The 12,955-nt window shown below is 46.1% G+C and overlaps 1 protein-coding gene across 6 annotated transcripts in view; it reads right to left on the bottom strand.

Moving 5' to 3' along the window:
• Positions 1-8,490: 8,490 nt before the first annotated feature.
• FBLN7 (fibulin 7) overlaps positions 8,491-12,955 on the bottom strand; it is a 48,875-nt gene continuing 44,410 nt past the window's right edge. For all 6 annotated transcript variants that reach the window (XM_025453938.3, XM_025453940.3, XM_025453945.3 and 3 more), the window contains one exon: positions 8,491-12,942. In XM_025453938.3, coding sequence (XP_025309723.1) covers positions 12,570-12,942 — 373 coding nt within the window. In that variant the 3' untranslated portion in view covers positions 8,491-12,569. The remainder of the gene's footprint in view (positions 12,943-12,955) is intronic.

Genomic DNA, 12,955 nt, shown 5'->3' with positions numbered 1-12,955 from the left:
CTGACACACCAGCTCTTTTCAGCTTTCTGTATGCTGGCAGATTGCAAGCCAATTTAAACTTCCATGTGTAGCTGAACTCTGTTAGGTGAACCCGGAATCAACAGAAATGCTCCTTATTTCAGCCAAATGCACATAAAACAGTCATTTCAGTCCATGAAGAAGGAAAACCTGGTCCCAGTGAATTCCTGATTGTCTCAGAGCCTGAATGCCTGTCCTTGTGCTGCTGTGAAGGGTTCTATGTTCTCCCCAAGCTGGGGAGATGATGTGCGCGGCCACTCCGGAAACAGAAACCCGCCTGGCCTCCCCTGGCCCCTGCCACTCTGGCCTGCCAGCAGTTCTGCAGGGCTGTGTTCTTTGGGATGCACTTCCAACCAAATCTGTACGGGGTGGGGGGGGTGGGGGGTGACATGAAGAATGACTCTGACTTTTTAAACGGGGTGTGCAATCCCCCTTGCCCCATCTAGGGGCCAAAAGGCAAGAGAGAAGAGGGTGCCCTGTACCAAAAGGAGAGACACTGTGCCCATGGCCTCTGTTTTGTTAAATCTCAGAATACCATAGCTGTGACTAGGCCATGGTATGGGAGCTGCGTGAAGGATTGTGAAACAGCCTCCTGGGCCCACCCTCCAATCAGCAAGACTTCTTGTTCAGCCCCCAGGTCAAATCCCAGTATTGGAAAATAGGGGTCCTGGACGTCAGGCATGCCTGCAGGTGTTATTCCTCTTGTTGGCCTGCTCTCCCCTGAGGCCTGGCCCACATCTCTGTCGTCAGGGCCCAGCTTTAAGGTATACCAGGCATGGCGCCCTTCATCCTCCACCCTTTCTGGGCTCAGCAGCCCTGGCACTCCTTGTCCTCAGTTGTCCTCCCTGATATTCTGGAAGCAACACAAGAGCATTCAATGTCTCTGTCTTATTCATGGCTGGATTCCCTGCAAGGATCAGGTGCATAGAAGACCCTCATTCAGTATTCATTAAATCATTATCAAAATTTATTTTTTTTAAGATTTTTTTTAGTCATGAGAGACAGAGAGAGAGAGAGAGAGGCAGAGACACAGGCAGAGGGAGAAGCAGGTTCCATGCAGGGAGCCCGACATGGGACTCGATCCAGGGACTCCAGGATCACACCCTGGGCTGAAGGCGGCGCTAAACCACTGGGCCACCAGGGCTACCCCTTATTTTTTATTTTTATTGAATTTTGTAAAGTTTACTGAGTGATAGTACAAAGCTCCCAAAGAGGAAGGGGTCCTGAGCCCCCCCCAATTTTTTTTTTTTTTTTAAAACAGCACATGAGCAGGGGCTAAAGTGTCCTGAGCATGTGTAAGGTAGACTGGGCTATGCTATGTTCAGTAGGTTAGATGTATTAGATGCACTTTTGACTCATGATATTTTCAACTTAGAATGGGCTTATAGCCATCATAATTCAAGGAAGGTCTGTATGTGACATTCACTTAACATGTGACAGGCCTTTGAGGCTTTGCAATTTTACCTAAATGCTACCCAGTCTCCTTTCTCATTTGCAGATTCAGGACTCTTAACCAGTGTCGTCCCCAACTATATGGTACACACTCATGGTTGAGCTCCGCACACCAGTGGATCCAGGGACTGTGGGTGGAGTCTGCTGGTTGCCCAAATTGGAAATTGATGCTCATTGGTCTAAGACCACCTGGGACCCACTTGGAGTCAACTAGGACAGGTTTATTACTTACTGTAGTGAGAGAAAGCTTGCATTTCAGGGGGCTGGGGGCCCTCTCAATAGGAGAGAGTTAAAGGAAAAATAATTTGAGTTCTTGAGGCTAGAGTAAGTCATGGGATAGTCTTGGCAGGGATGGGTCAGATTTTGTCAACTAGAGAGCTGCTGGCAGAGTCACTGGTCTTGTCTGTGAGTGAGCAGGTGTTAGGAGTTTATACTTGGATGCTTTGTGACATGCATGCTGTGAAGGGGTGCAGTTTATGGCTTGTGTAAATCCTAGAGTACTGCACAGTTTTTCACCTTTTTTTTTTTTTTTTTTTTAAGATTTTATTCATGAGAGACACACAGAGAGAGGCAGGGACATAGGGAGAGGGAGAAGCAGGCTCCCTGTTGGGAAACCTGATGCACGATTCAATCCCAGCTCCCCAGGATCACGACCTGAGCCAAAGGCAAATGCTCAACCACTGAGCCACCCAGCATTCCAGTTTTTCATTTTTATCAAGGGGAGAGTGTGGCAAAAGAGAGCCATGAGAGGGAATGCTAGGCAATGTCTTGCCGATCTGACCACTGCATCCCCTGCCAACAGTAAGAGGGGGAGGTGTGTGCAGTGGTGCCGGTGGAGACTGCCAGGGAGATGTCTCAGGTTTGGGGAAGGCCCTGCCTGGCCTTGGAGGAGTTTCTGTGGAATTCCCATCTGTGTATGTTTCGCCTCACTTTTGACCTAGATTACAAATTGTATCTTCTGTTTGTATAAGAGGAAGAGTGGGGCGCCTGGGTGGCTTAGTTGGTTAAACATCTGACTGGATTTCGGCTCAGGTCATGATCTCAGGGTCCTGGGATTGAGCCCCATGTCAGGGTCCGAGTTCAACAGGAATCCTGCTTGAGATTCTCTCTCTCCCTTACCTTCTGCCCCTCCCTCCACTCTGTCTCTCTCTGAATAAATAAATAAAATCTTAAAAAAAAAAAAGGTGGAAAAGGAAATGCAGGCCATGCATTCTGTGTCTTAGTGTACAAATTGAGTGTAATCCAGTCCTCCCCTTGCTCTCTAATGTCACTTCATTTTGATGAAAGCAGAGACTCTCAGGGCAGTGCTTCTTCACTAGCAAGCCACAGAGGGAGGGTGCACTGGGGGAGTAAGAGCCACACCCCTTCTGTGGGAAGCCTCTGGAAAAGAGGGGGGAGGGGGAAGAGAGGCAGGGGAGGGATAGATCCCAGGGGAGAAGGGCTTTGATTTTGTTTCCAGGCCTCTAGGCTAATCCAGGGTTAGGATTAAGAGTCCAAATTCCTTGCTTATCCCTGGACTCAATGACTCCCTTTATGAAATATGCTGATTGAGCCCTTTGTTTCAGCTGGTGCTACAGAAAGAAATAGAATTCTATCATTACTAGTTATAACATTAGCCAATTTCTCTTTCAAAAAAAGAAAAGAAGGACACCATGTTTGAAAATCAGCCTCTGAAATGTCCCCAATGTGACTTTGTACTCATTGCAAATGGCCTTCTTTTTTTTTTTTAAGGTATTTTTATTTATTTATTTATTTATTTATTTATTTATGATAGTCACAGAGAGAGAGAGAGAGAGAGGCAGAGACACAGGCAGAGGGAGAAGCAGGCTCCATGCACCGGAAGCCCAAAGGCAGGCGCTAAACCGCTGCACCACCCAGGGATCCCCTGCAAATGGCCTTCTTCTGGGGCTCTAAATTTATTTAATTATTTAAAATTTATTATTTTTTTATTTTAATTTTAAATTCTTAAAATATTTTTTCATGAGAGACACAGAGAGAGGCAGAGACACGCCCTAAGCCAAAGGCAGATGCTCAACCGCTGAGCCACCCAGGTGCCCAGCAGCACTTACACTAAGAAAGCAGCACTTACACTAAGAAAGTGATCATCTTTGACAAAAGAATGGCTTGGGCAGCCCCTGTGGCTCAGCGGTTTAGCACAGCTTTCGGCCCAGGGCCTGGTCCTGGAGACCCGGGATGGAGTCCCATGTCGGGCTCCCTGCATGGAGCCTGCTTCTCCCTCTGCCTGTGTCTCTGCCTCTCTCTCTCTCTCTCTCTCTCTCTCTCATGAATAAATAAATAAAATCTTAAAAAAAAAAGAAAGAAAGAAAGAAAAAGGGATGGCTGGGCCAGGATGTGGACTTCTGAAATGTGTGCTTGGTAGACAGTGACTGAGCCTGTTCCCCAGGAGTCCCCCAGCAGGTAAGCTGATGGACCCTCAGCAGCTGTTCTGGAGGGGAAACATACGAGTTGTATTTGTTTCCTAGGGCTGCTGTAACAGAGCACTGCAAACTGGGTACCTTAAAACGACAGAAATTTCTTCTCAGTTCCATAAGTGACAAGTCTAAAATCAAGGCGCCAGCAGGGCCACACCCCCTCTGAGGGTTCTAAGGCAGGATCTTGCCCTGCCTCTTCCTAGCTTCTGGTGATAACTGGCAATCCTTGGCACTTCTTAGCTATGACAGCGTAAATCCAATCTCTGCATCTGTCTTCTAAGGATACCAGTCATTGGGCTATGGTCCACCCTCATTTTCTTTTTTTTTTTTTTTTTTTTAATTTTTTTTTTTTAATTTATTTATGATAGTCACACAGAGTGAGAGAGAGAGAGAGGCAGAGACACAGGCAGAGGGAGAAGCAGGCTCCATGCACCGGGAGCCCGACGTGGGACTCGATCCCGGGTCTCCAGGATCGCGCCCTGGGCCAAAGGCAGGCGCCAAACCGCTGCGCCACCCAGGGATCCCTCCACCCTCATTTTCATTTAATTGCTTATATCTGTGAAAACCCTATTTCCAAGCAAGGTCACATTCACAAGTACGAGGTGTTAGACTGAACATAACTTTTCAGGAGGACACAGTTCAACCAACAACACAAAGCCTGTTCTCCAAGGTAGGAGTTTGGGGGCAGAGCTGGGGTTTGGCCTCTACAACCTCCCAATACTCTTCTGTGGTGCTGGGAAGCCTACCTCAAACTTTGAGACATACCATTCTAGCCCAGTTTTGCAATTTAAGATATAAGTCATGTGCATGTCTGTTTGTTGTAAAGCAGGTAGAAGGAGTCGAATTTACTCCATTCTGAGTCCACAGCATAATCTCATCATCCAGTGATGGAGGGATTCTCTCTCATTTATTTTTTCCCTTTCTGCCCTGAAGCAGTAAGGATAGTTATGTTGGGGTGACTCCTAAAAATCTCCATGGCTTAAAACCACAAGGATGACATTATGCTCATGCTGTTCATGCTGTAGGCCAGCAGTTCATTGCATCAGGCACCTGAGCTGAAAGGGCAGCCTCCATGTGAGTGGGGCCAGTCGCCATGCTGGAGGCTAGAGAACTCAGGGGTTCCATTGGCCCAGCTCAGTCCTTGGCCCTAAAGAGACGTGCACCCCCTCTTAGCCAGGACAGGTCCCACCCCCAGCCACAGGGGAAGGCCTACCACGACTCCAGAGACAGGAGAATAGGAAAGGTCTCCCCGAATTCACCAGCGTCTGCCATTAAGAATCTCCATCTATAAGAGGCCCTCGCCCCTGTTTCCTTCCTGTTCCTCTTTCTAATATTCCCTTCCCAATCGACTGTCCCGGCCCTCCTCTTTCCAAACTGAATTAAAGCCAAGTTGTTTATAGCAGCCATGGGTGGTCCCCCTTAATGTATTCACATCAGTCCTCATGATGAAAGGTTTTTCAGTCATCAGTTGATGAACAAGTATTGAGCACCTTCTGTTAGCAGGCAGAGGCTGGGGCTGCGGTAGCAGGCGTGCAGAAAAGTTGCCTGCTCTCATGGAGCCAGGAGTCAAGCCAGTTAGATCCAGGCTGTATTGGGCTTCAAACACCAAGAACTCCATCTCCAGCCCACTTACACCACAACCACGTTATCTCATATAACAGGAAGTCCACAGGTGGGAAAGCTTCGGACATCTTTAACTGGGTTCCCTTGGCTCTGCTTTCAGCCAGGAACCTTTTTCCTTAAACTCTCTTCTCTCATTGAGAGAAGCTTCCCACTTCAAATGTGATGACATTTCCTTCCATCCAGTGGAAAAGAGACCTTTCCAACCACATTTTAAGAAAGCCCCATTCCCTTCACTCTGCCTGGGATACTGTGGGACACAGCACTCACCTGGGGAATGCCCTGCATGGCTGGTTCCAGTCTGGGTATCAGATACTCATCTGTCAAGGGTGATGCACTGTGTTGCCTTGGAGCCTAGAGGGGAGTGGAGTGTGGTGGTCCCCTTCCCCTAAGACACAGGCTGGAATAAGTAGTGTATTTGTTGGCTAGGTCTGCCATAACAGTACCGAAGGCCAGGCGATGTGACAACACGATTTTCTCACAGTTCTGGAAGCTAGAAGTCTGAGATCAAGGTGTCAGCAAGGTTGGTTTCTTCTGAAGCCTTGCTCCTTGACATGTGGATGTCTATCTTCTCTTCCCTCTATCCTCATATGGTCTTCCCTCTGTGTGATCTCTTTCCTTATTTCTTTTTATAAAGACACCAGTCAAACTGGATCAGTGACCACCCTCATCACCTCATTTTAACTGAATCATCTCTTTAAAGACCCTGTCTCAAAATACAGTCCCATTTGGAAGTACTAGGGTTTAGGACTTCAACATAGAATTTTGGGGTGTGGGCGACAGAATTTAGCCCACATCAACGAGAGAAGGTGGCCTGAACAAAACAGGCTTCTTTTCAGAAGGTAGAAAAGGAAAATGGATCTTGAATGGGCAACCAACAGGGTCTGTGCTATGGGGAGAGACAGAAAAAAAGCCAGGTAACAAATACAATTATTTCAGATAGTGAAAAATGCTTTTAAATAAGAAAAAGCAGCAGAGGAAAGCAATCCAGAGGGACTACAGAGGGTGAGCAGCATTAGCAAGGGCAGCTGAAACGGCCCCTCAAGAGGAAGGGATGTCTGAGCTACACCCAGTGAGGGCTAAGCGAGGAGCACTGCAGGGAGGAAGCAGCAAAGCCAAAAGGCCCTGAGGCAGGAATGAGCTTGGCAGAGTCAAAGGGCAGAAAGGAGGCAGTGCATTTGGGAACTTCATGAGCAGTGGTCCCAGAGGTCAGCAGGGGCCAGACCATTCAGGACTCTCAGGATTTGGGGTTACATTCTAGGATCCAGCTGCCTTTGGGGAGATACCACAATTATGATTGAACATGGAATGTGTTGAATTCCCACATGGCCAGGTAACCTCAGCGATACATCTATAACCTAAAATCAGCACTGGAGTAGAAAGGATTGTCCCCCTCCCACAACGCCCCCGCCCCCCCCCACACACACACACAGAGGGCAGTGTTCTTATCTCCAGCATCCAAGCTGCAACCCAGTCTGCCACCCTCTACTGGCCTGGCCAAAGGTGGAAATGAAGGAACCTGTAACATCTATCAACCCGTGGGAGGACTTGGCAAGGGGTGAGAAACAAACTTCCTCTGATGGCATTTGGTGGCTTGAGTAGGGAGGACAGATACATCCAAGAAGCAGAGAAACAGTCCCAGTCTTCAAGTTTCCCAGCCCAGGTCAGACATGTGAGTGAGTCAGTGACCCTCAGGTAACTGCAGCCCCGGCCCTGGGGTCCTCCTAGCTGAGGGAGGTGCCAACAGTGTGGAGGCAAATACAAACTCTGCTCTGTCTGAATTCCTGACCCACAGAATCCAAGAGTATAATACTATAATGGGATATGCTATACAGCAGTAATGACAAAAATACAAAATTAGGCTCCCCTTGCAAGTCCCCATGGTCTCGTTTCCTCTTTCCATGTCAACATCATTGTTCTCTCTCTGTGTATATGGCTTTCCTTCATGCCCATAAGCCAATGTGGTCATTCTAGGCCTTGCTTTACATCACTCCTTCATTCAAACACTAGAGATTTTGGGTCATATTTCCAAACACTGAGAGGTCAGATCTCACTGTCACCACACACGATTACAGTGTTTGCAACATCTAGGCTTCCTAGATGATCTGTCTGCGTGGATTAGTGCGTGCATTTACTATACGCTGACACCCTCTTGTGCTGCTTTCATTTTCATAGCACTCATCCCTCTTTGAAATTATGTACTTTTCTTATCTCATGTGTATTATCATCTCACTTGCTGAAACATAAGCTCCATGAGGTCAGGATCTCTGTCAATCTTGTCAACTGCTGTGTCCTAGGCAACTAAAATAGTGCCTGCAACAGAGTAGACATTCAGGAATATTTATGCACCTTATAAATACCTGTAGATTTTCATATGTACAAGGTAAAAGGCATGACAGTCCATCTTCCCATCCCTGCAGTGTGGGTGTGGTAAAAGCTGAGGCAGTGGCTGGTGGCAGGTAACCCATTCAAGTCTGCTTCTTCACGTCTGTCCTTGGGGCATATGCTCAGATTTCCAGTAAACCCATCAAGTTTACTATGTCTCTGCAGTGATATTTTGTTCTAGGCTCATTTTCCCCTTTTTTGGGGGAGGGGAGTGGCTACTGTTGGAGGTGCTACGTTTTAAAAGTCTGACTTTTAAAAGTTATCCAAAAACTTAGCTAACTTTCCATCTGTCATGAGTCTGCGATCCGGTTGGCTGGTCTCTTACCTTTCTGGTGACTGTTGACTGCTAGAAGTCTTGGACAGGCAGGTGGGGTAGTTGTGGAATAGCCCTACATTCAGTCTTCTATGTCCTTCCAAAGGAGGGTCTGGTATGTGTGCAGTTATGAGAATTAGGGACACCACTGGGGCCTTCTTTGATTCAGGAATAGGAACTCCCATACACTGTTGCAGACAGGAAGTGTAATTCTTATAGAGGAAAAATTGACCTCAGGTAAAAAGGCAAAAATACAAGAAGACAAATGCATATTGCTGCAATACTTTTAATAGCAAAGGATTGGAAACAACCCAAATGTCAATCAAGGGTGACTGGTTGAATAAACAATGGTATGTATGACCTCATAATGGAGCATTTAATAGGAGAACATTCTATCTTGTTCTATGGAATGATATTCAGTATATTGTTATGGGGAAAAGAAAGCAAGACCAAGGAAAGTGTGAAATACTGTGCTATCATTTATCATTCGTCTATATATATATATATATTTTTTTTAATGGAAGAATAAATGGGAAAAAAAGTATTATCTAAGGAAGAAGGAGGGGGAGGGGACTGGGTCACGATACAGATTTCTCTGAAAGTAGCTCATTTTGTGGATTTGACTTTGGAGCCATGTGAATAGTTTACATAATTATAAAAAAAATTAAAATAAAAAAGCAATCTAAAATTTTAAGCAAAATAAAGTAACCATACCTGATTTAAGTTTGAAACATAACCACTATTCTAAGTTATTTTAAAATAGTAATTTGATGGGACATCCCTAATGGCAAAACCCTAAGGACAAAAAGAATTGCAAAAGAAAATTTTAACTGTTTTTAGTAACTATTTGTATGGTAGTTTGGGCATTGTTATTCTGAGGATTTAAAACAATATGCAGTTATTTTGGTGATTTTGAGAAAGAGGTTTTCAGAATGAGTAAAAGAAGAGCAGATGTAAAATCAGTAAGGTTACATTAAAAACCCTATACTCCTGAACTGAATTGGAAGTATCATTATAAACTCATAGTATATATTTCCTAGATCTGTCCACTAACACCAAGAAACAGTGACCAAACCACTAGTGAGCACTCCTCACACCCAGATTTTGGTCTCTAATTATTATTGCCTACTAAGAGGAACCAGAGGCCCCTGGGAACCACTGGATGACTTCAGAGCTAGGGCATAAAATACAAAGATGAACCTGAAACATTTTGCCATACAAGATAACTACAAAACCATCAAAGACCACTAGGGTCATATCAAAAGGAATCAGCCAACTTAACACAGTTCCCAAGAGCCAAAAATAAGATAATTTCAGTAACAGTAAAGATTACAACTGCAATGGATTGAAACACACATGAAATATGTTTAAACCATAAGTTCATAATATACTCAAAGCAGAAAACAACTCTCACTGGAGAGCTTGGAAAGATGCCAGAAAATCACCATGGAAACTAAGGAAGGGGGAAAAAATCAAGAATTTATGCTGCCTTCCTATACAAACCAAACTTCAGACTAACCAAACAAAGAACTGATAAAAGAAGTTTCTCTTTATAAAGTATGCCAGCTAACAAGAAACAACAGCACAAGAATACTGTGCTGTGCATTAAATGGGAAGAATACTGTTTGCAACCCCTGAAGAAGTAGCAGGTCTATGCAGTAATCATGAATGGCTGCTACCATCAGAAAATTGAGGCAACTAGAGATTGTATGGCTCCCACCAGAAGTACCTGTCACCCCCAATAAAGTAGTCTTGCACAAACAAACACAACTGGACTCTGACTAAATCTCTCAATACAACTATATATATATATAAGAAACAGGACAGAGGAACCTGTTAAAAGACACTACAGAGATGCACTCGGGAAGACCCACACTGAGAAATTCTACAGGTCACACGATCCAATACCATCTTCTATCAAGTCTCCATGTTATTCCAGTATGTGCTAAAGGGTGAGAGCCATTGCTACATTTAAAGGAGACTTGAGATGCATGTCCACAAATTACAGAGCATGGACCTAACTCAAACAAACAAACAAAAACTCATGAGCCACTCAGAAATTTGACAAATGACTGAATATTTGAAGGTAGTAAGGAATTACTGATTTTTAAGCGTGATTGGTATTGAGGTTATGCTTTTTCAGAAGTCCCTGTGGTTTAGAGATAGATATATGCTGAAATATTTACCAATGAAATGATATGATGTCCAGGATCTGCTTCAAAAACATCGTGGTAGGGGAAAGTTGGCTGTATGTTAATTGTTGAATTAACAATTGTTAATTGTTGAAGCTGGTGGTTTCCACATGGTGTTCATCATACTATACTTCTGTACGTGTTTGCAACTATGCATGGTAACAGTTTTACAATGCCAATGATAGGAAGCTGTCTTACCTAGAGAGAGGTACAACTCCTAGCTTCTCTGGTAACTCCTCACTACTCTGGCCTAGTGCATACTACAGCTAGGAAAGGACAAGGGAGAAGTTGGTTTTCCAGAGGAAAGTGAGTAGTGGAAAGAGTGCAGAGACAAGGTATTGCCCAGGGAGGAAGAGCCCAGGCATCATCCACAAAATGGGGTCCCAAGCCATCAGGCATTCATATGTTGGTACTGTGGGGACAGGGCTGGGTTTGGGAATCCATAAATGGGAAGCAGCTTTGATGACGGCAGTCATGGTGATGTAAACCACTGTTTTAGACTGGGCCTACATGGCATCCAAGTCATCATCATACATCAGTCTAGGCAGGGCACGTGCTCTGTAGCTCCCAAATCACTCCTCATCTGCTGGGAGGTGAGAGACTTGTCCCTCAAAACCAGTCCTGCTCTAGGAGGGAGGAATGCACTGCTGTGACACTGTACTTTCAGGATCATGGCCATGCCCTTGGACTGCCCTCCCTGGCATTCTGCACAGGGGACTGGATGGCATGCAAGGATCTAACCCCAGTCATAGCACCATTTGAAAACACAAGGCTGTGGCTAATATTGTGACTACAGTCTTGTAACAGTCCACAAAAGCAGATTTGCAGGCCCTCGTTCTGTTAGAGAGACTGCAGCTGGGCCCACGAGAGAAGAAACATGTCAAAAGCAACTCTTGACCGGGTTTCACTCTTTGACACAATAAGACAAGGATAGGTTTTCCTAGAAACCATCTTGGTATATGGCTTAATCACTAACTGGGCAACACACTTCCTCTGGCCCCATCTCACCAAGGCAAATACAATGAATTTTTAATTAAAATATCTGATGAAATCTCACCTAGATTAACATGTATTTGGCTCCTCCCAGTTCAGCTGGCTTTTTGGTTTTAACTTGAATGGTCTCCTCCACCCCACCCCATGTCCAAGCCGTGCTTGTTTTCTTCAGTCACCTGGAGGGCACTGCCCCTTGGCTCCTACACCTGAAGTAGGAGGCCCTGGAATCAATGTAAATTCAAGCATTTTTGTAAGCTCGCCACAGCCAGATGTTGCCTTCTCCCATTTGGCCAAGCCAAGTTTCTGTTGGTGGTGTAATCTCAAGGTTACCTCCATGTTTTCTTTCTTCTGCATTTATCCCAGTGGCTCCAGCCTAGATAGAAAGAGAGCCAGGTATCCCCTCCTAGAAGGAACTGGGCTAACTCCCATTCAGGGACAGGCCAGGTGGGCATGGAGGAGCAACTGACTTTATTTATTCAGTTGTAATACCAGGTTATGTTCTGAGATATGATTTCTCAAAAGGGAATTCATTCAGGCAGCACTTATGCTTTAATGTCGGTTCCTTGGTCTAGAAGAATCTGTGTGCGGGTTCTAGGCCTTGCCATGGCTTTCTGTGAAAAGGCTGGCAGGCATGTCACAGAGGGAATGCAGATGAGAACAGCATGCCAGGTTGTGGCAGGAGACCCACTCCCTATGCCCCACGTTGCAGGGGCATGATCCGGCCCTCAGCATGCTAGAGCAGCTTCATAACGAGGCTTGACTCTAGTGATACAGAGGACTGACAGTCATTTCAGACACACACCGTAAGCATTTCCCTCCCCAGCTGGTTCAAACACACACTGCCATTTACCTAGCATTTTGAAAAAGTGCCCATTTCCCTGTAGAAAAGACTTGAGAAGGGTCGTGCATAATCTACAGGAAGAGCTTAAAGCAGAAAAAAAAACAAAACAAACCGTGATGGCAGCAGTTTGGGTCCTGTAGCTGCCATGTGTGCCACTCCGTGGAAGAGTGTCAGCACTGCCCTAGGAACCTGGGGGCACAGACGGGTGGGCAGGGGCAAGGCAGGCTGGGGAGAGAGAGCTGTCGCTGGCAGGGCCCTCAGCTGGATCTTTGAGGAAGAGAAATGAGCCCAGATCTCTGCACCGCCGTGACCCCCCAGCTGCCCTAGAAGTCATAAGGGGACACAAAGATGGTGACCTTGGACACGTGGTTGGCTTGGAAGGTGCGGTCCAGGTATTCCGACATGTCGACATCCACCTCTAGCGTCTGAGGCCCCTCCAGGGTCTGGACGAGGATCAGCTCCCCCGTCTGCCGGTCAGAGCGCTGCATCACGAAGTGTCCCCGGCTGTTCCCACCCACAATCCCAAACCGCAGGCTGTTGGGTCCAGGTCGGCCGGGGGCAGAGGCTGTAGCCATGCGGAAGAGTGTGATGGGTGTCTTCAGGTTGGAGGGCAGAGAAAGGTAATGGAAGGAGATGGTCTTGGGCAAGTGCCGGCATGGTCTGCTGTCCATGGGGCAGGGGTTTCGCTCACACTGGCTGGAACAGAGAG

The sequence above is a fragment of the Canis lupus genome, chromosome 17 (genome assembly GCF_003254725.2).
Source record: "Canis lupus dingo isolate Sandy chromosome 17, ASM325472v2, whole genome shotgun sequence".
Taxonomy (NCBI): domain Eukaryota; kingdom Metazoa; phylum Chordata; class Mammalia; order Carnivora; family Canidae; genus Canis; species Canis lupus.
Note: the sequence above shows the minus strand (reverse complement) of the source record. Positions and strands in the feature narration are given on the sequence as shown.